Source organism: Lepidochelys kempii, chromosome 3, assembly GCF_965140265.1.
Source record: "Lepidochelys kempii isolate rLepKem1 chromosome 3, rLepKem1.hap2, whole genome shotgun sequence".
Classification (NCBI taxonomy): Eukaryota; Metazoa; Chordata; order Testudines; family Cheloniidae; genus Lepidochelys; species Lepidochelys kempii.
In genome coordinates, this window is record NC_133258.1 from 155450882 (window position 1) to 155475340 (window position 24459).

At 45.6% G+C, this 24459-nt stretch overlaps 1 protein-coding gene across 1 annotated transcript; it reads right to left on the minus strand.

Moving 5' to 3' along the window:
- Nucleotides 1–732: 732 nt before the first annotated feature.
- On the minus strand, nucleotides 733–7405 carry LOC140908822 (ankyrin repeat domain-containing protein 9-like). Its single transcript, XM_073336697.1, has 2 exons — nucleotides 6249–7405; nucleotides 733–771 (listed from the first exon to the last, which is right to left on the minus strand). Exons 1-2 carry the CDS (start codon nucleotides 7119–7121, stop codon nucleotides 733–735), a joined length of 912 nt encoding a protein of 303 aa, XP_073192798.1. The 5' UTR covers nucleotides 7122–7405.
- Nucleotides 7406–24459: the final 17054 nt, after the last annotated feature.

A 24459-nucleotide genomic window follows, 5' to 3' on the forward strand; every position in this document is an offset into this window, starting at 1 on the left:
CTTTACATTTTGGTTTCCCCCTACTCAGGGAACTAGGGACCACAGGTTTGTGCAAGGCCACCTGGGGCAACCAGAAACTTACAGTTTGCAATCCTGTAGAAGTCAGACACTGTTTGCCTAAAACACTCCAGTCAGCAGGTCCTGATCCTGCTGGGAAAGGGTTAAGTGGATTTTAGAGACTCATACTGGTTACTTCCCCTGTATAGAAGGAAGGTGGGAGTGACTCTTTGGGGAGAGAAGACATGGGCTGGGGGCTGAGCAGTCCCGAAGGAGGAACTCCAGGAGCAGCCAAGCCTGTGAAGGAGATGTGAGCTGAATTTATTGTCTTATTGTTGATTGCTTGGTTAGTGAAGCCAAATCCCAGGAAGGGGATAAGTTTGTGGACTGCAGATTGGGAAAGCAGCCTGTCTGCATCATTATACTCCCATCAGATGAAAACAACTGTCATAACCGAGCTGAGCTGAACTCAAACCAGTGACCTAAAGGTGAAAGATTTCACATCCCATTGCCAATTCCCTGAGTCATCCACTTACCTTCCCTCTGCATTCATTTTGTGTTGATCCGCCTTCAGCTGGTGGTGATGCTGTGATGGGTGGTTACATGACATCACACAGGATCATCATCTCATGACACATCCAGGTGTTACAAGGCCATGTAGAAATGACTTTGTTCCTGAGATTACATTCAAGGGGATCTAATATTCAGCATAAGATAATCAAAGACCAAAAGTAGCTAAAACAATAGGAACAGCTCCTGCCAGATATTCCTCACCTAATAGGCAATAAAAGACACATTCAGTTTATACTGCAAGTTTATTACAGTAATACAGTCAGATTAAATAATCTTCGTAGTTGATATAATTATATCAGAGAGAATATAAATATTTTAGTTTCAATACAGGCAATCATTTCATTTTTCCGTGCAGAGAGTAATATACAAACAATCATATGGAATAAAATTAAACAAAAGAGAGAAACCTAAATTACAAAGTATGGCTTTAATCTATAAGAAAGTTGTTTCATATGATGAACATTCATTTGTATTTAAGCTTGGCTGGATTCAGTTCAATCAGTAAACATCAGCATTTGTCAGTTTCACACTGAACCCAAAAACGGACAGAGGAAAACAAATGGCCATCAATGCTAATGAACATTTAGAGACATTAAAAATATTTTTTAGACAAAAACATAAGAAGTCCTCAGGGGACCTGGCCCTTTCCTGTTAGTGGCTGTACAACGGTATCTAGAAGCAGGAGTTCTCAGGCCACTGAATTTCTCTGGCAGCACAGAAACAGGAGCCTGCTTGTTCGGCTACATAGCAATAGAAATAAAAGCTGGGGATGTCTGTTTAAAAGATTTTATTTCGGTAAAAAATTGATTCAAAAATAGATGGTGATGCAATAACAAATCCATTGCTGCCCAATTACACCTGTCACTGTGCTCTAACCCAGGGGTAGGCAAACTATGGTCCGGGGGCCAATCTGGCCCTTCAGACACTTTAATTCGGCCCTCGAGCTCCCGCTGGGGAGCGGGGTCCAGGGCTTGCCTTGCTCCATGTGTGCCATGGCTCTGCACAGCTCTGAACAGCGGCATGTTCCCCCTTCGGCACCTACACAAAGTACGGCCAATGGGAGCTGCAGGAGCGGCGCCTGTGGATGGGGCAGCGTGCAGAGCCGCCTGGCCACGCTCCATGTAGGTGCTGGAGGGGGGACATGCCGCTGCTTCCGGGAGCTGCTTGAGGTAAGAACCCCCTGGAACCTGCACCCCTGACCCCCTCCAGCGCCCCAACCCCCAGCTCTGATCCCCCTCCTGCCTGCCAAACACCTTGGTCCCAGCCTGGAGCACCTTCCTGCACCTCCAACCCCTCATGCCCAGCCCCAGCCGGGAGCCCACACCCCCAGCTGGAGCCCCCGCATCCCACACCCCAACTCCTGCCCCAGCTGGGAGCCCCCTCCTGCACCCTGAACTCCTCATTTTTGGTCCCACTCCAGAGCCTGCACCCCCAGCTGGAGCCCTCACCCGCTCCTGCACCCCAACCTCCAATTTCATGAGCATTCATGGCCTGCCATACAATTTCCATAGCCAGATGTGGCCCTTGGGCTAAAAAGTTTGTCCACCCCTGCTGTAACCCATTGCCACTTGGTATTCAGAGACAGAGCTCCCTCTTCAAGAGCACAGGCCACTTTAGCTGATGAAGAAACTTCCTTAGCTGCAAGCAGTAACTTAGCAGGGCTTACGAGACACTGTTTTCTTGATTTAAATAATTTATAGGCTTTCTTAAGGTATCGATCACTGTAGGATCCAACTATCTCACAAACACTGATGAATTTATCCCAGAAACTCCTCTGTCAAGAGCAGCTCAGGCCATGAAAGGGCAGTGATCTATATACACACACACACAAACACAAGCTAGGCCTTTCCAACTATATTCATAGAAACTGAAATAAGTTAAAAATCCTGTTGAGCCTACTGATAATCCAGAGCGTGGTACAAATTTCTCCCCCCTCCCCCTCCTCTTCTCTGTCTCTTTTATTCTTTTGCCAAAGTTTAAAAATAAAGACCTTAAACTACACTCATTCAATGCATTTTTAATGCCAAATGAAAACTTTGCTACATGGCACCAAGTGCCCTTTTTGTTGTTGTTTGTTAAAAAAAAAAAAAATACGATCACTAATGTACTTGTCATGCAAGTGCAGGGATTTTTTCCTCTGGAAAGCTTCAAGGCTACGGGCTGATGGGTTGGAGGGATTGTTTAACAGATCTAGAATTTAGTTTTGCTCGTGAGCAGGCTTAAGGAGAACAATGAATAGGGAACCTGATTTTCTGTCCTATGTCAATGAAAATTGTGATGAAGTTGAGGTAGATTTGGCTGTGTAAGGTGTAATATCCTACAGAGAACGAAGACACACAGGAGATCAAACAGATAGATCAATGCAAAGGATAGGCGAACGAGCAGGGGGAAAAAATCCCCGCCCTTCCATCAAAAAGAAATCCCATCCAGGATTGTTCCCTTGTCATGTCCTGCCTAGTTAGCAACACTACAAGCTTCTCCCCTTGGCCCGTCAGTGTCCATTAACCCTGGCCCAAAGAAACCCCCTCTAGAGGTCAAATGGTGAATCAGGCTCCAGGGCCCACCCAGTTCTTGATCACTCTGCTAAGACTACCAACAAAGGGGCAAATTGGAGGCAACGGTAATGATTTCTTTGATGTGGATAGCTGCCCATCAAGAACTGGGCTGAGAACACCAAACTCATTGCACACAGGGCAATGAACACACATCAGATGGTAGCGACTTTCAACCAGTACTGACCTAGGCTGCTGTAACACCATAGTATGAGCTACAGGAGAATTCCTTTCGCTGCTGAAAGGAGGCGTCTTCTCCTTGCTGCAGGCCACACACAAGCATCACAATGCCCTTGAACCTCCTGCCCCGGCCAGTTTGGCGAACTGAAGATATCTGCATAGACTGGAGCAGTGGGGAACCTAAGCTCTGACCCTGCAGTGTGTGAAATTGATGCCTGTTCACAGGGCCTGTGCACCATTTAAAGCTCACATGTGCCCAAAGCATTTGTTCTAGCCCTCTGCCAAGGGGTAACTTTCCCTCTGTGTTACTGGAAAATATCATATTGCGCACACCATCAATCCCTACAATCTGTGTTTTGTGTAGAAACAACCCACCCACCCACACCAGCTGGAGTGGATTTTCTGAAACTCTGTTCTGCACGGAAGGTCTAACGCTATCAGAGAGCATGAACATACCTAATGAATTCCCTTCCACTGTTCTTAATATGGAATTTCTGCTACTGGAGTTTAATTAGCATCTTAATAATATTCCCACCCTCCGCCTCTCCCCCACTGACATCCAAATTAGCTGCTGTAGCTCCAGCGTGGATGAGCTGGATGGATCTGGCTCCCACTGACTCCAGAGGCAGCAGGACACAGCCAGCTCTTAACAGCTGTGCTATTGTTCTGTCAGTTCAGCAGCCTTGGAGGGGGAACATCAGTTTTGTCTCCTCCCCTCCCTCCCTGTGACACTGGGGGCTGATGACGCCTTAAGGCTGGAGGTGCCTGCACACTGTCCATGGACTGGCAGGATTGGCAGGGCAAGTGCTTATTATGCTAATCTGCCTTCAGCTTGGCTCCCACTTCCTGGGAAAAATACCCCGGAGCTGTGACAGCCTTCAACTCTGCCAGCATGTGCTGCAGGGGCAGTGTCTCTGCAAAAATAAAAAAGGGGGGTTGAGGTTTACACTGAATTCCACTCCCACCAGTCACCCTGCCCAGCAAGGAATACATCGAAAAGGAACTGTTTGTCCTTGGAGATGCCGTTGAGGCACAATGTAACAGGAGGAGAGAGGCAGGAAAATAGATTAACCCTTTCACTGCTGGTCTGCCATTGAAAATGCTGTGCTGGTATTTTCTCCGCATACCAGTGACGATAAAGGGGTGTTAAGCTGCACGTATCACACTCAGCAGCGCAGAAGGTGCCATGCCCTGGAAACAGTACGTTCAGTAGCAGAACCTGAGCATTCTATCCGGATGTGCCTGATACATACAACAGGGACACTCCATGTGAACATATCCTGTACAGTCAGCAGCCCATCAGGGGCACCTCACCTGGGCGTAGCCAGTACGTTCAGTATCAGGCTGCCCAGATACCCAGAGCATTATAGCAGTGGTGCCCTCAGGACATTCACTGCCAGTGTCAATGGGGCTGCATCCATTGACGCCAACAGAGAACATGGCTCAGCATTTTACTGTCTGAGATGTAGGTCATCTATAAACGTAACAAGTGGTCTATTCAGTGTGCTAGGTGGCACAACACTCTATTGCACACCATTTCTTGTTCACAACCTCGTGAATCATGAGGTAATGTGTAATCATGCCCTTTGCTTACCACTGCATATATTTTAAAGAGCTCAACCATGCACTCTCTATCACACCCTACAAATATGTGGGAATGTGTTCCTTTTGCGGGCTGGGGACTCGAGCAAAGGGTTAAATTGAAAATGAGACCACTTTGACTAAAATAACGTTATTGTATAGCTAATTAAGGACTATGCTGCGAAGGGCGTCGGAGTGGCCTGCTGCTAGGCCATGATTTCACTAGTCTGCTTTGATTGTGGCTAGGGGTGTGGGGAGTAGCATTCCACACCGACAGCAAGATACTGACTGATTAATAAGGGGAGTCCTGCCTGTGCTTTTGGGAATTCAAGGCAGCCGACATCAGCTTCCGGGCCCAATCCTGTGAACACCACCTGTCTTCAGCTCCCATAGCACGACTGGGCCCTATATCTGCGGCTTGGAGGATGAATGACCTAATCTGCCACGCTGGTGATTTATAGCAGCAAAATACCACCTCCCATCTTCAAGTAATTAGCAAATGCAGGTGGCTTTGATATAAATCTCCAAATCAAGGCACAGCTGTAACTCTCTTGGGGACACCATCACTCCTGAAAACAAAAGTCCTGGGGAACTAATGTCACGCATTAAAGATGGACTTCCACTCACTGGTATTGCCAAGATTTGCATTTTTTCACTGAACAGCATGAAAGACGGATCCCGCCCCACTGCACAATTCTATAGAAGCTTCAGCACGGGGATAGCCTTTAACCCTCTCACTCCCAAATAAAAAAAAGGCTGCCTTCTCATCAGTATGCTGCCTGTCTTTATCCTCTGAGCAAGAACACAGACTCCCTGACTCTAATTGAGGAAATGCAATAGTATTCTGCAGCACTGACTCAACACCACTGCAGTAAGAGTATTGTGAGCCACAGGATTCCTGATCTTCACTGGAGCAGAAAGGAAACCTGACATCTCAACCCCGTTGGTGGTTTTTACAGGGCTGGTTGAGTACAGTTCCATCGTTTGCAAATCACAATGGACAGGCCATTCTTTTTCACCGGCAGAATTTACACAGGATACTGTTAATATGTTGGGAATTCAGATACACTGATTTCAGCTGGCCGTTAAAAAAACTGCTTCAATTAAACTTAACCCTTCACATGCACCACAACAGAAAAAGAAGAATTTTGCTTTCAAAAGTGCTGTGCCTGCAATCAATTAGAAAAACACTGAAAATCTTCTCATAAAATATTGGATTTTCAAATGGGGTCTATGGGAGGTAGGTACCAAAATCTCATTGAAATTCTAGGGGTGGTAGGTGCCTAACTCCCTTAGGAGCCTTTGAAAATCCATTCCCCCCCACCCCCCGCACACAAAAAAATATAGTCAAGGAAAAACATTTACCACATTTTTTGTCTGTAGTTTTTTGCCATAGGAAGGTAGGGGCTTTAGTGCCTGAGGTATAGGTAGTTCCTGGATGCTTTTAGGAAAGTGTGAAGGTGGGAGAGACTGGAGAATAGTTTGCATAGCTTGCAGGTATAAAGAACCAGGTGTGTTCCCCACCAGGCTGTTGAATTTGTCTTCCCCGAGCAAAGCTGTCCAGTGGTCTGGATGATCCTGCAGAACTTTCCGCATCTTAAACTGTGGGTTAGGCATGAAGAGCAAGAGGTAGTCGAGGCAGAGCTTTTTTGATGCCACGTTGACTTTGGAGTCCCACATCTGCTCCAGGATGACATCCAATGGGGTGAGCCCCTTGCTGTCCTCGATCCTGGGAGAAGCCCCATTTCCTAGGAGGATGAGGACGGTCTCTGACCTCAGCAGTTCGCAGGCAAGGTGCAGCGGGGTCTTGCCATCTTCCAGATGAAAGCAGCCAGTCCTGTTGATGTAGGAATTTAGGCTGGGTAGCTTGTGTGCAATCTTGATGATCAGCGCCAAAATGTCCCTCCTGTCGTATGTGACTGCCATGGCCAAATGAGGGGCAGAGGACGGGCAATAGCAGAAATGCTCTCCAGGCACCTTGAGAGCATCCTCTGGAAAATGAGACAGCAGATACTGGGCATAAGGCAGGTGATTATGCACCACTGCATAGAGAAGGGCTTCCGAAGGTGAATATGTTCTCAGGCTTGCATTTTCCTCCCAGTAAAAATATTCCATAGTTCTCATATCTTCCAGCATCCACACCGGTTTGTGGTCTCTCACAGCCTGGTAGAACATATAGGATAAGAATTTACAATGCCTGCTCTGTTCATCCTGCAGGCTGGCCTGGTTACTGGCCATGTCTCAGCAAATAAACAAGACCTGCACACAAGCTCGCTCCAGAATGTAAGATTCACTCACTTTGAATGCAGATCCCGATGCTGCTGCAACCTTCAGCCTGTCATTGCAGCCCAGACTGCACTAGCTGGAATGCCTTGGCTTGAACATCTCCACCCATTCATTGTTTTTTCCCCTCATTGCAGTGGTTTTGTTTAGGTAAGCACAATCCCACAGGCTCAGTTAACCCATGCCATGCAATAGATGGTTAGTCAGTGCATTCTGCTCCATGCACAGCACAGGTTAGAACGCTGTCAGACTAGCAGTGATTTTTATAGATGCAGAGCTACATAGGAGAGACTAAAATTAGCTTTAGAGGTGAGGCAATTTTCTGTCTGTGTTTGATGCCTACCCAGATCAGCTGATATAGTGCAGTAAGCACAATATGCATTTATTCATTTGTCTTTGTCCCTCGTACTTCTACAATTCCGTATATAATAAATGTATATTGATACTATATAATCAATATTGAGTACCATATATAATTTCCATATACTGATTGCTAGCTATATGGTTATAAAGTGACTTCTATTTACTAAATACTGTTATGGGTGACGCATTAGGGGACACTGATAATGGTTTGTCTATTAGAGGTCATCAATCCTTGAGGGGGCCATTTAGGGATCTGGGGCAAAAATTGGGGATTGGTCCTGCTTTGAGCAGGGGGTTGGACTAGATGATCTCCTGAGGTCCCTTCCAACCCTGATATTCTATGATTCTATGATGCATAAGCCCATAGGCTGAAACTCTACATAGAATGAGTTGAAGACACCATGCAGTAACCCCATCCAGAGTCATGAAGGATATTGGATAGTTAAAGCACTTCCCTTTGTCCGGCAGTTAAAGCTCTGAGGTTCCTTTGTGTTGCAAAGCAGATGCATGAAGAAAGGATTAATGTCCAAGCCACCTTTCTGTCTAGACCAGCTAATCTGAGGGGGATCCTTGCACTTGGGGTTTCCCAGATGTCCATGCAGGGGAGTTTGGGGCTGTGTGAGACTTGGGTGAGGTCCTGGGAAGAGACAGAGGCCCAAGGCAGATGCTTCTGGGACAAGACAGAGGTGCCTGACCGGAGGTTTCTGCAAGAGAGTGTGACCTGTGTGCTGTTTGTTACCACCTGTGTTCAAGGAAACAGGATTTACACGCATTGGAAATAAACAAATTATACTGAGAAAATACCTGACTCTGCTTCGTTGATTTCTGCTTTAAACAGGACCTGACCTGCAAGGTCCTGAATTCTGTTATAACTTGGCAAAGGGGCAACAATCTACACTGTGTCCATATTGGGAGACTCAACACACAACGTTCAGATCTGGATTTTGAATAGCCCAAAGTTGCAAGGTGTTCAGGTCCAGGGATTTGGATCATCATAGGATAAAATTAGGTCCATTTGCAAAGTTTGGGTCTGGATCTGGGTACAGACTGCAACCTCCCAGCCCACAAAATTCAGGGACATTTAGATCCTGGGGTTTGGTTCAAGCCCATCTCCTGTACAGTGTATACATTTAATGTTTTGGGTCAGGTTTACACATTTTGAGTGAGCAATTGCATGCCCAGTTTGTGTTCACAATTAATGTGACTGTGCATGCAAATACAGCTAATTAGATATTTGCATGCGCCATTATCCAGTTTGTATGTGTAACCCACACACCTTCTAGGTGTGGTGTTCTGTCCCATTTAGTGGCACCGAGACCACTTAGAGAGAGAGAGAAAATGAGTCTGCTCTACACCCGTAGCTAACAACGAGTTGGCTTTTAGCTCATGCAGTAGAGGCTCATGCACTAAGCTCCAGAGGTTCCCAGTTCAATCCTGCCCGCCGACATCCAGGGTCTGTCGGCGTTACAAGTGGGGGCTCATCTGGGATTTCAACTGGAAAGACTCCGAAGCTCGGGACACACTTCCTCAGCTAGGGGAAGTATGTCACCCACACACCTTCTGGGTGTGGGGTTCTGTCCCATTTAGTGGCACCGAGACCGCTTAGAAAGAGAGAGAAAATGAGTCTGCTCTACAGCCTTAGCTCACAGCCAGTTGGCTTTTAGCTCATGTGGTAGAGGCTCATGCTTTAAGCTCCAGAGACCCCAGGTTCAATCCTGCCCGCTGATGACCAGGGTCTGTTGGTATGGTATGTTGGACGTAGGTGCATGATGGAGCAAACATATTTTGTGTGTCCAGTTGTTTACCCAAACAGTCTGAAAAATCAGGCCATTAGCATACAAGCCCCGTGTAACAAACTGGTCTGGTTAAAAGTTAAAGTGTTAATACATTACATGTTTATAGCATCTTTCATTCAACGATCTCAAAAGACTTTGCAATCATTAATTCATTATGTCTACAACACCCCAGTGAGATAGGTAAGTATTGCCAGCCACATTTTATAGAGGAGGAAACAGAGGTATGTGCACAAATGTTTTATGACTTGCTCAGGTTTACACAGTAAGCCAGTGGCAGAACTGGGAGTAAAGCCATGAACTCCTGAGTCTTTTCTCCATGCTCTGACCACTGGACAACCCTCCCTCTCTGAAACTCAGGCAGAAGTCTGGAGCTAAAGACAAAGTACAATGTTTGTAGTCTCTTCTATTATGTGGGTTATTATAGGGTGTTCAAATGTGTTCACCGGGTGAAAAACATCTAAACAAAAACTATTCTGCAAATAGTATTGTCCCTTCCCATATAAAATACCAGGAGAAGGAATAATTAGTCTCTGAACTCTGTGGCTTATGAATAGACACTGTTGTGCCATCAGGGTGAGGGAAGAGATGCCCAGGGGACAGAGGCATGTCCTGGGAAGGAACACTGGGGAGAAATGGGGCCAATTCTGTGGCAGAGAGATTATATATTGGGCCCACCTCCGCGCTTCCTTAAGCTGCTCATCTATTTTCCCCGCCATCCTGCTGTCTGCTATAGGCAAGCTCTCTGCATGTTGCATGCTCCTATCTCATCCAATAGTCTATGCGAGCTAGAGCTGGGTGGACTGTTTGATAATGCATCTGTTTTGAGGTTGCAAAATAAAAAATGTTTGCAAAACAGAAGTAAATCTCTAAAACAAAAACATGCAAGGTTTCTTACAACAAATTTGAGTGCAAAAACTTGGGCTACTATCCATGAGTGCAAACCAAACCAACCACAAGATTCAAGGGAGGTGGCGGGGATGAAGTAGAGTTGTTTTTTGCCTTTTGAGCTAGGATTGGTTGATCAAGCAAGACGTGTCACATGGTGTTGTTTCTGGTTTCCTGATTGGCTGAGCTGTATTCCACAGGGTTAGCAGAAGGCCAGGCCATTCTGACTCAATTTCACAGAGGGCGCAGCAGCAGAAAGGAGTTTTATGCACCTCTGTATGTCGAAGGGGACAGGGGAAGATTTTTTATCCTCACCTCCTAAAGACCAGCTAAGATTTCAGTTAGAACATGGCAGCCACCCTTGAGAACTCCAGATAGGAGAATGGTCTTCCAATTAAAGCTGATAGTCATCGAGATATGTGGATACTGTAGTGTACAGGAATTGGCAGAATCCTTTAAATTGTCTTGTCTGTTTTAGAAACCAGCCAGAGCTGCAGCATGTGTCCATACCCAGGCCTGGCATGTTGTATATAATTAGTATACATGGTTGTACAGACCCCACCATGCCATTGTGGTTTCTTTGTGCTATTATTGTTGGGTAAAGGCCAAAAGATACAGCAGGTGAAGATTCCTTAATCCAGGAATACAGTGGTACAGAGAGTGGCAGAAGAGGCCAAGTGAAACGGAAAGAGTAACTGCAGGCCATAAGCACTGGGACCGTGAGTAACCTACTCACTTGGCCAGGAGCATTGCTCACGTGTATATTGATTCACAGGGTCAACGGGAATAAATTGCTTCCTGCCATTATGGTGTTTCTGTCTGGTTGTGTTTTTGTTTAGTCTGTTCGGCTGAGACAGTTTCATGATGCAGACATGCCAACTCTCAGGAAATAATCGTGAGAGCCGTGATTTCTAAGTAAAAATTAAGCCTGACTCATGATCTCACAATAGAACTGTCAACAGTCAGGAAACTTCAGCCACGAAAAGGAATTTATGTAGGTAGCTAGTTCTTGTGTGCCTATGTATAGTTACCAAACACGGTTATGCAGAACCCAGCTGCGCCTCTGTGATTTTTTTTATAGTATTGTTATTGTGTAAAGAGCAAAAGGGAAAACAACTGGGGATGAAGAAGCAGCCACTAGGACTGTGTGTCAACTGCTTTTTTAAATGAAGCCGTATCTACGGAGGGGCTTAGGTCGATCTAACTACATTGCACACGCACAATTTTTTTCACAGTGTGAGTGATGTAGCTAGGTCAATCTAATTTTTACGTGTAGACCTGGCCTAAGGCTCAATTGACCCTAAATCGTGCACTAGAAGCTGCATCAATGGAAACAGCTACTAACAACGTCAGGGAGCTGCGACAGCATTGTGCAATCTGTGCAACACACAAACTGTGGGTCACACAGAAAGCACTACCAGAAGACTACTCAAGGACTTTCATTGTGGGAAACAGTCTCATAATACAGATGGTTGGTTCAAGAACAAGTCCTTTATGAACTTCCAGATATTGGGACACATATGGAAAATGTGCACATTAGTGAAAAAAACACAACCACCACCTTGTAAGGATCAAAGCAGAGGACTGTATAATCATCAGCTTGCAGATGACAACATCGAGTCCACTGAGAATGTTGTAGCATCTCTACAGCTGTTCAGTTTCGACAAACAATGCTATTTGGATTTCTTCACAAGTGGAAGGAATGAGCTTGAAACAGGGTCTGCTGTTTCTGTAATTTCATAGCAGGATTATCAGACACTGTGTAAAAAGGTGAAGTTACAGAAAACCTCTGTCTTGGAAAAAACATATACAGTACAGGGAAATTCTTGCTATCTTGGTTGTTATTACAGGAACTGGCCAGCATACTAAATCTCTGTGTTGTGTCCCGCATTATTTGGCAGAGAATGGCTGAGAAATTCAGCTGGCAAAGCATAAAATGGCTGCAAGTTTAAAAAAATAATATATATGATCCCTGGCCCAATACAAAAAACAGCTGAACTGAACAAAGTTTCCTGAGTCCTAGTCAAGTGCTCTATCCACTAGACTGTCTTTCTGGCCTTAGGACTAATCAATATAAAATGCAGGACAGATCCCTATGCTTGCGCTGGAAGTAAAAAAAGACTGCCGGACCATTCCTGTCCTTTCTTGACCTGTGTATATGAGGTGCTGGAACAATGTTTAATTGTGGAGATGCTGAAGGCAGAAACCATGTATTTGGGTTGTTATTAATACTTCAAGCCAGGGGGTGCGGTAGCACCCCTAGTTCCAGCACCTATGTGTGTGTCTATAACAATAGCATACTATCAACGTGTACATATGACTATCTGTACCTCACTCTATTCCTCCCTGTGTATACCTCCACGGAGGGCCGCCCTGATATGTTCATGAAATCATGAATTTTTGAAGGGTAGTGGATCTGGGAGACATTGTGCAGAATGTTGAGGTCCATAAATTTCACTAGACATAGTAAGGGTTTACAATGGGAGAGTTAACGCTGAAGCTCTCAGTGTTAAATTTTGCTGCATGCAGTAAGTATCATCAGTTATGGTGGATTTCCATGAGAGCATGCCACATGGAGCCGCTACTCCGCAATTCTACTGTCCTCTGCTAGCCTGGTTTGCATATCTGCATGCGTGTGTTATTAGCACAACAGTTTGCATATCTGCATGCGTGTGTTATTAGCACAACAGAGTTGCCAGCAGCGCTGCAGTGTGACAGACCACATCACAGAAGTTCTCCTCCATGGCTTATTCAAAGATTTAATGCCGTGGAGCTATATCAATATTTCCAAAATTGGCCATGATGCTGACTTTGTTGCAGTAAATTATTAATAATAATCTTAAACACTTATTGCACTCTAAAGGATCCCATACAAACATAATCCCTGATCTCACAAAGGGATCTATATAGGAAGACCCTTACACCTGCACAGAGTCCCACTAACTTTGCAATGATGCAGAATCAGGGTTTTTAATTGATATGCAGAGGGATCACTTCATCCACCAAACCTGTCTGAAATGCAGCAACCTTTGGTGGGGGGTGAGGGGAAAGGAGAGTAGCCATCAAACAGTGAACAACAATGACACACAACAGCTCAAGACAGTAGGTGAAGAAGAATCTTCAAACAACTTGTAACTGTAGAGGCAATTAAAGGAGCGAGAATGCCATTGCCAAAGTTTGGAATCTGGCCAGGACACAGGGGCCAATACTCCCACTCTGATTAAAAGGTCATGGTGCCTTTAAGGACCACAAGTGGTCAGGACCATTGCTTCAGAACTCATCAATAATGGGATTTTTGTTGTTGTTGCCTGTGTTGTATTTCCCAGGATTCAAGTAAAGCGTGGGAGGCAGGGCACAGCTCCCCCTCACCTGCTGAAAGCGAAGTGGGTCTCCCTTCTCTCCCTGGCTTAGATAAGCAGTGCTCCCACACAGCTCTCCCTCCTCCTTGATATGGTCAGACTTCCCCCTCCTTTTTCAACCGCCTTTAACCACAGTTCCAGCTGCATTGTGGTGTAGAATGCTGGCCCCCTTACACTTCTCTCAGGGTGTTTTTCCTTCTGCTTATTCTTCCCTATCAAATCTCAAATTCCCTGTGTTGTATGGAGGTCAGAGAATGAGACTGGGAGAATGACATCATAATAGGCTGACACCTGAGCTACAGCATCCAGCCCTCAAAGAAGTGAGGTGGAGACGCTGAATCTTTCACAAAGAGCTCTTCTCTCCTAACCGTTTGTCAGGGGTATGAGTTAAATGTGTTTTGTCTGTTGCTCCAGTGAGAGGGCCCAGTGCTAAGGGCACGCACCCAATAAATATCTAAAATAACTCCAAAGGGAGAGTTAAAAGCACTGCTAACTCTAATTGAATGAACGCATGTCATGTATCCCTCAGATACAGTCTAGACAAGTCACAGTCTATATCTGGAGAATAAGATGCCAGCTTGGTTCAGTCAGCTACAAAAAACAAGCCTGATTTTATTACAGCCTTTTAAAATGCTTTTGAGACCTGATTTACACAGCGTCTGCCCAAGATGTACTGAAGTTATGATCAGGTGACTTTCCTCCCACTTCACGGTGGCCTGTTTGCTTACAGTCCTGGTACCTAACCTATCTGGAGGATACTTTCCCCACAAATGATGTGTAAATGTCCAGAATACCCTGCTCAACCCAAGAGCATAAAACCCTGAATGTTAAGTTGTGGCAATACTTTGATGATTTATGACTACAAATAAATTAAATCACCCAGTAGCTCTTTCTGTCATGAAGGGAAGGGGCCATGCTGCAGCTCTGCTTTGATGTGGGCTCCTCCCCGTCTAACAAGATAAAACATGGGGTGACTAGTAGCATAGATCCCTTGCTCTGCTAATCTGCATGCCACTTCCAAGGCTGAAGATTGAGAATCCAGCAAGACACAAACTCATTTTGTCTTAACACAAACATAATTAACCCTGTGGAACTCACTGCCATGTGATATCAAGGACGGAAGTTTATAGGATTCAAAACAGATTAGATACTTTTTCTTTTTAAGCTCTTTGGGGGTAAGAACTGTCTTTGTTACGTCTTTGTACAGCACCTAGCGGCCCTGGTCTGGGACTGGGGCTCTTAAATGCTACAACAATATAAATAAAGTAATAATATTAAACTATAGGTTTGTACAGTTCCTATCACAATGGGGCCCTACCTGGTTGATACTTTTTAGTGCTACCACAATTTAAATACTAAATCAACTCTCCATGTTAACACAAGGCAACTACCAAATGCTGAGCATTAGAAAACACAACCTCCTATAGCGCTATGATTTTACAATTGCCCATTAAGAATCTTCTTGCACCATCCTCTCAAGCACTAGATGCTGGCCACTGTCAGAGATAGGATACAAGGCTGAGTGGACTATTGGACTGAGCCAGTGCAGCAATTCCTAGTTTCCTATGCCTCACTTTGAACATTGCCGTGTTTCAGACCCCATAGGTGGCTCCCTCAAGGCAAAAAATTTCATTCCAATTGTCAGTACAGAAAATGGTCAGTGTATATCCCAGACAGCAATAAGAACGACAGAAATGCCTAGAAATTAAGCTTGTCCAGGATCCTTCCAGAAGTGATTGACTTTATTATCTCCAGCATTGGGCCAAAAGAACTGTGCCGGGATAATAATTCATTCCCTGAGCAGAACACTTGTCATTCCTTAGCCAGGGACAAGGACAACCTGCTGCTGCTGCTACTACCAGCGGCTGATTTAATATTTAAGTGAGCTGTAGCTCACGAAAGCTCATGCTCAAATAAAATTGGTTAGTCTCTAAGGTGCCACAAGTACTCCTTTTCTTTTTGCGAATACAGACTAACACGGCTGTTACTCTGAAACCTGCTAGCGGACAGCTGATCATCTCAAGCTCCTTCTTATCTATGGCTTAGTGTGCTTCTGCAGCTGGGCAGTTAAACTCACTCAATAGGTGCATTAGTGGCAGAACCAGCTGATGTAAGAGCAAGGAATTCAAAATGCAGCTGAAAAATAAATGTATTACGGAGAAGCCTTTAGAAGTTTCAGACATGCTAAGTATCCGAGAGTTGGCAGGTTGTTTCCAACTCATTCTCGTGGCTAGGGGGTGGCCTAGGAGTCAGGAAATCAGGGGTCTAGTCCTGACTGCCATGGTGACTCAGACTTTAAGGCTGAAAGGACCATTGTAATTATCTAGTCTGACCTGCAAATTGCAGGCCACAGAACCTCACCCACCCAGTCCTCTAATAGACCCCTAACCTCTGGCTGAGTTACTGAAGTCCTCAAAGCTTGATTTAGAGACTTCAGAGAATTTAGTTACAGAGAATCCACCATTTATTCCAGTTTAAACCAGCAAGTGACCCATGCTGCAGAGGAAGGCTAGGTATGTGTTAGATTATGATTTCTTTAAATGGCTGAGAAAAGAATTGTGCTGAATAGAATAACTATTTCTGTCTGTGTATCTTTTAGGTAACTTAAGGTTTTGCCTAGAGGGGTTCTCTATGTTTTTGAATCTAATTACCCTGTAAGATATCTACCATCCTGATTTTACAGGGGGGATTTCTTTATTTCTATTTACTTCTATTTTTATTAAAAGTCTTCTTGTAAGAAAACTGAACGCTTTTTCATTGTTCTCAGATCCAAGGGTTTGGGTCTGTGGTCACCTATGCAAATTGGTGAGGCTTTTATTCCAACATTTCCCAGGAAAAGGGGGGTGCAAGTGTTGGGAGGATTGTTCATTGTTCTTAAGATCCAAGGGTCTGGGTCTGTAGTCACCTAGGCAAATTGGTGAGGCTTTTTACCAAACCTTGTCCAGGAAGTGGGGTGCAAGGTTTTGGGAAGTATTTTGGGGGGAAGGACGCGTCCAAACAGCTCTTCCCCAGTAACCAGTATTAGTTTGGTGGTGGTAGCGGCCAGTCCAAGGACAACGGGTGGAATATTTTGTACCTTGGGGAAGTTTTGACCTAAGCTGGTAAAGATAAGCTTAGGAGGTTTTTCATGCAGGTCCCCACATCTGTACCCTAGAGTTCAGAGTGGGGGAGGAACCTTGACAGTCCCTGAGTGTACATTCAGAGTCACCTATTTACTGGCAAAAGTATGTTTTTACTGCAGATAGCACAGCAGTGCCAATGCAACTATGGGAGAGCGAACTGAATTCTATTTTTGTATTCTAAAAAACCAAAATATTCTGCAGGAAATCACCCAAACTGTGCAGCATCCCTATTGTAAACGGTCCGATTTTCGACAATGACTGTTGTGCTTTTTTTTTTTTAAAATGCCTCTCTCGCTCTCATGTATGGCATCTGCAGAGTAACAGTCTATAGCTGCAGTTGGAGGTCCATAAGCCAATTCAAGGCCTCCTCAGTGACATGGTGGATATCATCCAATTCACCTTTGAATCCCTATTTGGGGCACTAAATGGCACTGCATATCATGAACAAATCTTCCCTACATTTTGATAGTAGAATCTCTATTACTAGCAATTAGACCTGTGTAGGAACCAGAATGTCCATTTCATGGGAAATTCCATTATTTTGAAATTGTGTTCTGAATCAGAATGAAAATGAGGAATTTCAAAATTTTCCACAAAACTAATTTTTCACATTTTTTCAAGTTTTCGATTTTGACCTTTTAAAAAAATTTATAATAGAAAATAAAAAACGTTTTTCAAAATGAAAAGTTGTTTTGAAACGTAAAAATGAAACATTATATTGCCAAAATCTGAAAAAGGAATGTTTCAACCTTGCTTACATGCTTTTTTTTTTTCCTTTTTCATTTTTTCTCCTCTAAATTTCTCAAAAGCAACATGTTCCCATGGAAAGTTTTGGTTTAGATAAAATAGCATTTTCTATTGTATAAGAAAACATCTGTTCCGCAACAACACATTTCATCAGAAAACTTTCAACCAGCTCTACAGGCAAATGATGAAAAAGGCAGAAAGAACCCATCCTGAGTCAGATCTTAGGCTTCATCTATGCTTAAAATTAAGATTGACATAGCTACATCTCTCATGGGGTGTGAAAAATCCACACCTGTGCACAGTAGCTATTAATGTCACCAACATTGTATTTCAAAAATACAGGACTCTTTCCTTAGCACTCCTATAGGTACCCACAGGGGACAGAGGTGGGGTCCTCAATGCCACAGGGGGCAGGTGTACTAACCATGTGGCAGTTCAGGAAACCTTCTGCTCCTTGCAGCAGTCAGGCAGTCTTGGCTGCAGGGATCCAGCTCCGGAAGTGAACAGGGCAGCACTGAAGGGCCAGGGTCAGGAGGGGAATGGAAAGATGCACCCATGAGTACTGGCCCCCTGCTGACTCCAGCCCTTGAGCATGGCCCCACCTGTTTTCCCTGTGCAAGCTCTGTCTGTCAGGGCAAGTGCATGGGGCTATGTGCCCTGGAGCTGTGCTGAAGGGTGAAAGTCGGGAAGAGGCTCTGTCTGGCAGGGCAGTCAGTACTTCTGTTGTGTAGCCTTCCATTCCCCACTCACAGAGTCTCTGCCAACCGCCCCAGCAGAAGAGCATAACTGCTGGTTGGTGGCAATTGCTGCAGCAGGGGAGCGAGGCAGGCAGGGACCCTGGTCTGGTAGCTGAGACCTCTGGCACAGAGCCCTGTCCACTTCCCGTGCTGGGCAGAGTGCTCTCCTGACTCCAGCCTTTCAGCATGGCCCCATCAAGTCTTCGTGCCCCCCAATAACCTTATCGCACCCCATAGTTTGGAAACCTCTTTGATATAGGTACATTGGTTCAGGGACCAATTCTGCATTATTACAATCGTCTAATTTTACAAACCTTATATCCTTGGAAGGTAAAGTAATAATAAAACTGGCTTTGCATAATGATTTTTAAACATTTTTAATATGTTGAAATACGGGATAAAAGCCATCCCATACTGATTTAGTGCGGGACAGGCAATTTTCTATTTAAATAAGGGCCGTCCCTTGTAATATGGGCCTGTTGTCAACCCTAGTAACTATGCCAACCCAATCCCCAGTGTAGAGTTAGCTAAGCGGATGTAAGACAGCTTCAGCTAAAGTAGCTCCCATTGCTCAAGGAGGTGGAGTTTACACTGATGGAAAAACCTCTTCTGTCACTGTAGGAAGCACACTATGGTACTGAAGCAGCATAGCTATAGCATCTGTAGTGTAGACGAGCCCTTAGAGTTTACAGGGCTGGCAATTAGAAAAACCTTTCTAAGCGTGAGCTTCTTCATTTAGAAGTTTAAACTGGTCTTCTGAAATGAGAGAAATGGAAACCATACAGAAAACCAAAATGTGGAACCCCAGAAATTCATTTTTACAGTCACTTTTCTGAGCATTTCCTCAGGGTGTCTCATTTCCTCAGAGAATCTAATAAACATTCCAAGCACAGTGAGTTACTGTACCTTACTGCAAGGGGCTGAAACCAGTCCAAAACATCAGTATGGACTGTGTTCCTTAATGGACCATTAGAGAATCCACAGTGGGACAGATACAGCCCTGCCAGAGGAAACCAATTAGGCGTCATTCTTCCACACCAGCTGTAATGCAGACAAATGAAGGGACGTGCCCTGCATTAATATCCCAAAGCTAAAAGCACTCCCTTCTTCCATTAGCACATAGTGTATTCCTCTCTGAGTCTGCCCTGTGGCTTGAATGTATAAAAATAAAGGTGTGATTGATTCGGTTGGGGAGGAATGCTGTGCATTCAGACTCTCCCTGCTCATTCTCTTACCATTAATGGTTCCAGATGATTCCTCCTTCCCCATATACCTTTTCAAACAGGGAACAGATTGGAAAAAGAAGTACTGGTATTCCCCACTCTCCATCCATGACCTATGTTCCATCCTCTCATGACACCAAAATGATATACCACTCCCAGTCCATTATGCAGATCTTCATTAGATAATTGTCCTCCTCCTTGCTTTGATCAGCAGTGGAATGGCTAACAGTGTTGAATTTTAAATTCTAAATCACTGGGCTCCAGAGTTAACACCACTGAAACAAATAGGGATCATTCCCACCTCTCAAAACTATTGGTTCAGATGGTCTGCAGACTCTGGCAAGTATCACTGCATTGGTTTACAAACAGTTTATGTTCTGAAGGTTACCTCTGCTGGAGATTTAGGGTGGGATTTTCAAAAGCATTCCATATTGGCCTGACTCTTCTCCAATAGAAGTTTATTGGGATTGATAATGTTCAGGCCCACTGAAAATGAGGCCATTTATCATGAATTTAGATACTTAATTTTAGACTCTGAGATTTGAAATTGTTGGCCTTGGTGGTTGTGTCAAACACCTGACAAACCTCCATCTGTTCTCAGGCTTAGACAGAGCTATTGCATCTGTTAACAGTAAAATCTGAATGTACATGAGTCACCCATCAACACGCCCTGTGGAAAAACATTGTAAAAGCCATGCCAAAAATGTGCCATCTGTGTGCCAGAACACAATCACATTTATGTTCTAGCCTGTTAAATACAGCCTGAAAATCATTACATAAATAGGTAGAAATATTTAACACACTGTTGCTTCACAAAATTCAGTGTTAACTATTGTATGCGACCCATATGTTTACCTTACTCATCTGTAAAATGAGGATTTCTCTTCATAGGGGACAAAGATACGCTTTCTTTCCAAAGTTCAGTGATCCTCCAAAGGCTAGATTGAATGCCCTGTACCCATGTTGTCTTCCCACACAGCTCTGCTAGGGTACATCAATCCAGCTGAGCAGCTAGGTAAGTACTATTACAGGACACACTGACGACACAAACATTAGATGTAAGAATATTTTAGGCCAAATTCTATTTAGGAACTTATTTGGCCTCCTGGCCCCATAGTATATTAGCACTTCAGAGACATTCATGGATCGTTGCACACAAAACCATCCTGCGGTAGAGCAGTACCATTATCCGCATTTTATAGACAGGGAGCTGAGGCACAGCAGCCTGGATTCACAAAGACACTTAGGCATTGCAACACTGAGTGTCACAGCAGCTAATTTTCAGCCGCTAGAAAATCACAGGAACAACATTGATCCACAAAACCCCCGTTGGGCATCAGGGTCCCTCTACAATGCCTGAGGGGAGAGAGGCACCTTAGAATGAGGTCCACAAAAGCCAGCATGCTAGGTAGGGAGCCCTGTAAGCTAGCTAATGAGAAATGCCAGAGAATGTGGGGGGGTGCTAAACCCTGCTACTCTCAGGAAGATAGATGCCTATCTCTGTTTAGCAATCCACAAATAAGAACCTGTCACCTGGAGTCCAGCAGCTTTGATGCCTAAGTGCTTTCTTTTGGGAATGGGTTAGGCATGTGCCTCACTCCTCACAAAATGGTGATGTGGGGGTGCCCAGTGGTTACAGCACTCCCCTGGGATGTGGGTGACTCAAGTTCAATTCCCTCCTTTATGCTAGAGGGGGAGAAGGGATTTGAATGGGAATCTCCCACTTCTGAGGAGAGTGGTCTAACCACGGAGCCATGGGATATTGGGCAGAGGAGGGGCTCAGTTTCTCCTGTTGAAGTTGTTCCACTGTGGAAAAATAATGAAAGAGAGAGTGATTGGAGCAGGGGAGCTGGACCCTGTGTCTCTCACTTTGTAGGTAGTAGTCTCTCTCTCTCTCTCACACACACACACACACACACACACACACTCTCATACACACACACAAAATGAGAATGACTTTGTAGCCCAGTGCTTAGGGAACCCACATGGGAGGTAGGAGATCCTGGATCCCATTCCCTGCTCTGGTCACTTTCACTTTTAAATCCACAGTGGCACAGTTTCAACAGGAGAGACTAAAGGAGGCCCACATGATAATATCCCACAGCTCAGTGGTCAGAGCACCCTCCTTAGAGGTGAGAGACCCCAGTTCCAATCCCCTCTCCCTCTGTAGCAGGGAGGGAACAAACTGAACCTGGTTCTCCCACATACTAAGTAAGCGCTCTACCTACTGGGCTAAGGTTATAAGGTGGGCCCCACCTCCTTCTCCAGCCAGATTTTGAATGGAACTCGGTACAATAGGCAGCCTCTGAGTGCACCTACTGGACTGGGCCCCACACATAACTTAGGTGGGCCGAGCACCTGCCTTACCTCGGGCTTTTGAATTGCTCTCCGTTTTGAGGGAGGAGATAGGTGTCTAGGTGTGTAGAGGGAAGCAGCAGTGCTTATGCCGAGAGGCACAAATATAGGCATCAAGGGAATTTTTAGTCTGCAACCTTAGGAGCTGAGTGAATAAACACCTGCAGAGTTCAGTGGATCGCAGCAGAGCCAAAACTGGGACTTAGGCATCTAAAGCCAAGACTTCGGTGCCTAAGTACCTTAATGGATCTGGGCCAGAGAGACTGAGTTGCCCAAGATTAGAGGTGGCCAAACATTCATAAACAATTAAATAAAAAAAAAAGTTAAGGGGCCAAATGTTACCAATCCGTTTTGACCAGCTCTGCTGGCCAAGGACAAAGTTCATGTCAGAGCCAGGACCTCTTGAGTCCCCATCCACTGGCTTAATTACAAAACCTCCTTCTGCCTTATGCCAGTAAGTAAGTTAAACAGATGTGAAATTCACTCCTCTGCAGATGGTTAGCAGAATGCCCCAGCATTTCTACTAACCCCATGGGCTTAAGTGGCATATAGGTCTCTTTGCTGGCCCTCTGCATGGGGGTAGGAAACAAATGACATGGTATCTGCTATGGATTTAGTTTTTCTTCATTTGAATCACTTTTCTGAGACCAGCCAATGCAAAGTTGCATCATTTAGTTCCCATCTGTTGCATTTTTGGTAACAAAATATCAGTGTCACCATGACTTTTCCCAACACCAAGTAAATGATGTGGTGAAGAACACAGTTTTCCAGAGTTAAGGTGAAAGGTTTTTAAGCATTTCACATGGTGTGCATGGTATCTGTTGGCAGCCTGCACCCAGAAGAGTTTATACACACACTGCAGGGGAAACAGGATGTCTCTGTCCCCAGAGTCTTCCCAGAATGGGGGACCCTGCATCACCCTCTTTGAGAGGGAACCAGGGAGGATATCCTGCCCAATTATATCTCCCCGTCTCCCTCCTGGCAACAAACCAAAAGGGGTGGAGGCAGGCAGGTGACTATCACTCCACTCCTCAGTGGGAGTAGAAGAGGCAGCTTATTTCAGCCCAGCCAGACCTGAGCTTCCAGGGACAATCTTTCTTCCCCTTGCAGCAGCCTGCTTTCATCCCTTTGAGAGTAGGAGTTCCTGCCTTCTCCCCCGTGTGGCGCGACAATGGTAAAGAATCACAGAAAGAGTCGCTTTCTTCTAACTCTGAACAAGGAACCCGATTAGAATTTAAAACAAACTGTATTATTACTAATACTACTCGCTCTCTTTCTGCTTTGTTGCACTGCTTCTGTCTGTAACTTTCCCCAGTTCCTCTCTTACCTAGCTTCGTGCTACAACCTGAAAGAAACAATACAAATAGCCTCACAAACTGCAAGTCTTCTTAGGATTTGTCTTCACTGTGGTGTTAGCTCAAGGTATAACTCAAGTGCTGTCCCTAATCCAATTTCTGTCCACACACAAAAATCTCTAGCTTAAGTTCAGTGGCATTTAGCAGCATGGACATTGTGGCTTCAGCGGAGTCTTGGGCTAGCCACCTTATCTCAAGCCTGGGAGGGATTGGATGAGCTTGAGCTCAGGTGACTAGTCAAGTCTCTGCCCAAGCCACAACATCCACCCTGTTATTATTAGCAGGCTAGCTTGAGCCCCACTTAGGGTTGCCAACTTTCTACTCACACAAAACCTAACACACTTGCCCAACCCCCTACCCCATCTCTCCTCCAAGGCCCCACTCCCGCTCACTCCATTCCCCCTTCCCTCTGTTGCTCACTCTCCCCCACCCTCACCCGCTCGCTTATTTTTACCGGGCTGGCTCAGGGGTTTGGGGTGCAGGAGGTGGTGAGGGCTCCGGATGGGGGTGTGGGCTCTGGGGTGGGGCTGGAAATTAGAAGTTCAGGGTACAGGAGGGGGCTCTGGGCTGAGGTAGTGGGTTGGGATATGGGAGGGGGTGAGGGCTCTGGCTGGGGGTGCAGGCTCTGGTGTGGGGCTGGGGATGACGGATTTGGGGTGCAGGAGGGTGCTCTGGGCTGGGGATGAGGGGTTCAGAGGGCGGGAGGGGGATCAGGGCTGTGGCAGAAAGTCGGGGCATGGGAGGGAGTGAGGGGTTCAGGCTCTTGGCAGTGCTTACTGCAGGCGGCTCTCAGAAGCAGCGGCATGTCCCCTCTCTGGCTCCTATGCGGAGGTGCGGCCAGGTTGCTCTGCATGCTGCCCCATCTGCAGGCACTGCTCCTGCAGCTCCCACTGGCAGCAGTTCCCAGCCAATGGGAGCTGCGGAAGTGGCTCTTGGGCAGTGCGCAGAGCCCCCTGGCTGCCCCAATACCTAGGAGCCAGAGCGTGGACACGCCACTGCTTCCAGGAGCCAGGCAGAGCCTGCAGGGAGCCTGCCTCAGCCTCACTGCGCTGCCGACCAGACTTTTAACCGCCCGGTCACCTGGGCGTTCCAGTCAAAAACAGGACGCCTGGCAACCTTAGCCCCACTAGCGCCAGTCTGTCTGCCCAGGCTGGGAGGCTTGCTCCGAGCTGCAATGTACACATGCTCTCAGGCCCCAGGGGGTAGTTCAGGTTGAATCTCAAGTGCTGCTGACACTTGAGTTAGTAATGCTGTGGGGATGCAGCTATAGGCTACAGTTCCAATTAGCAAAACTCCTCATCTGCTAATCCAATCCAATCCCCCTGTGTAGCTCCAGTGTTCTTTTGCACTG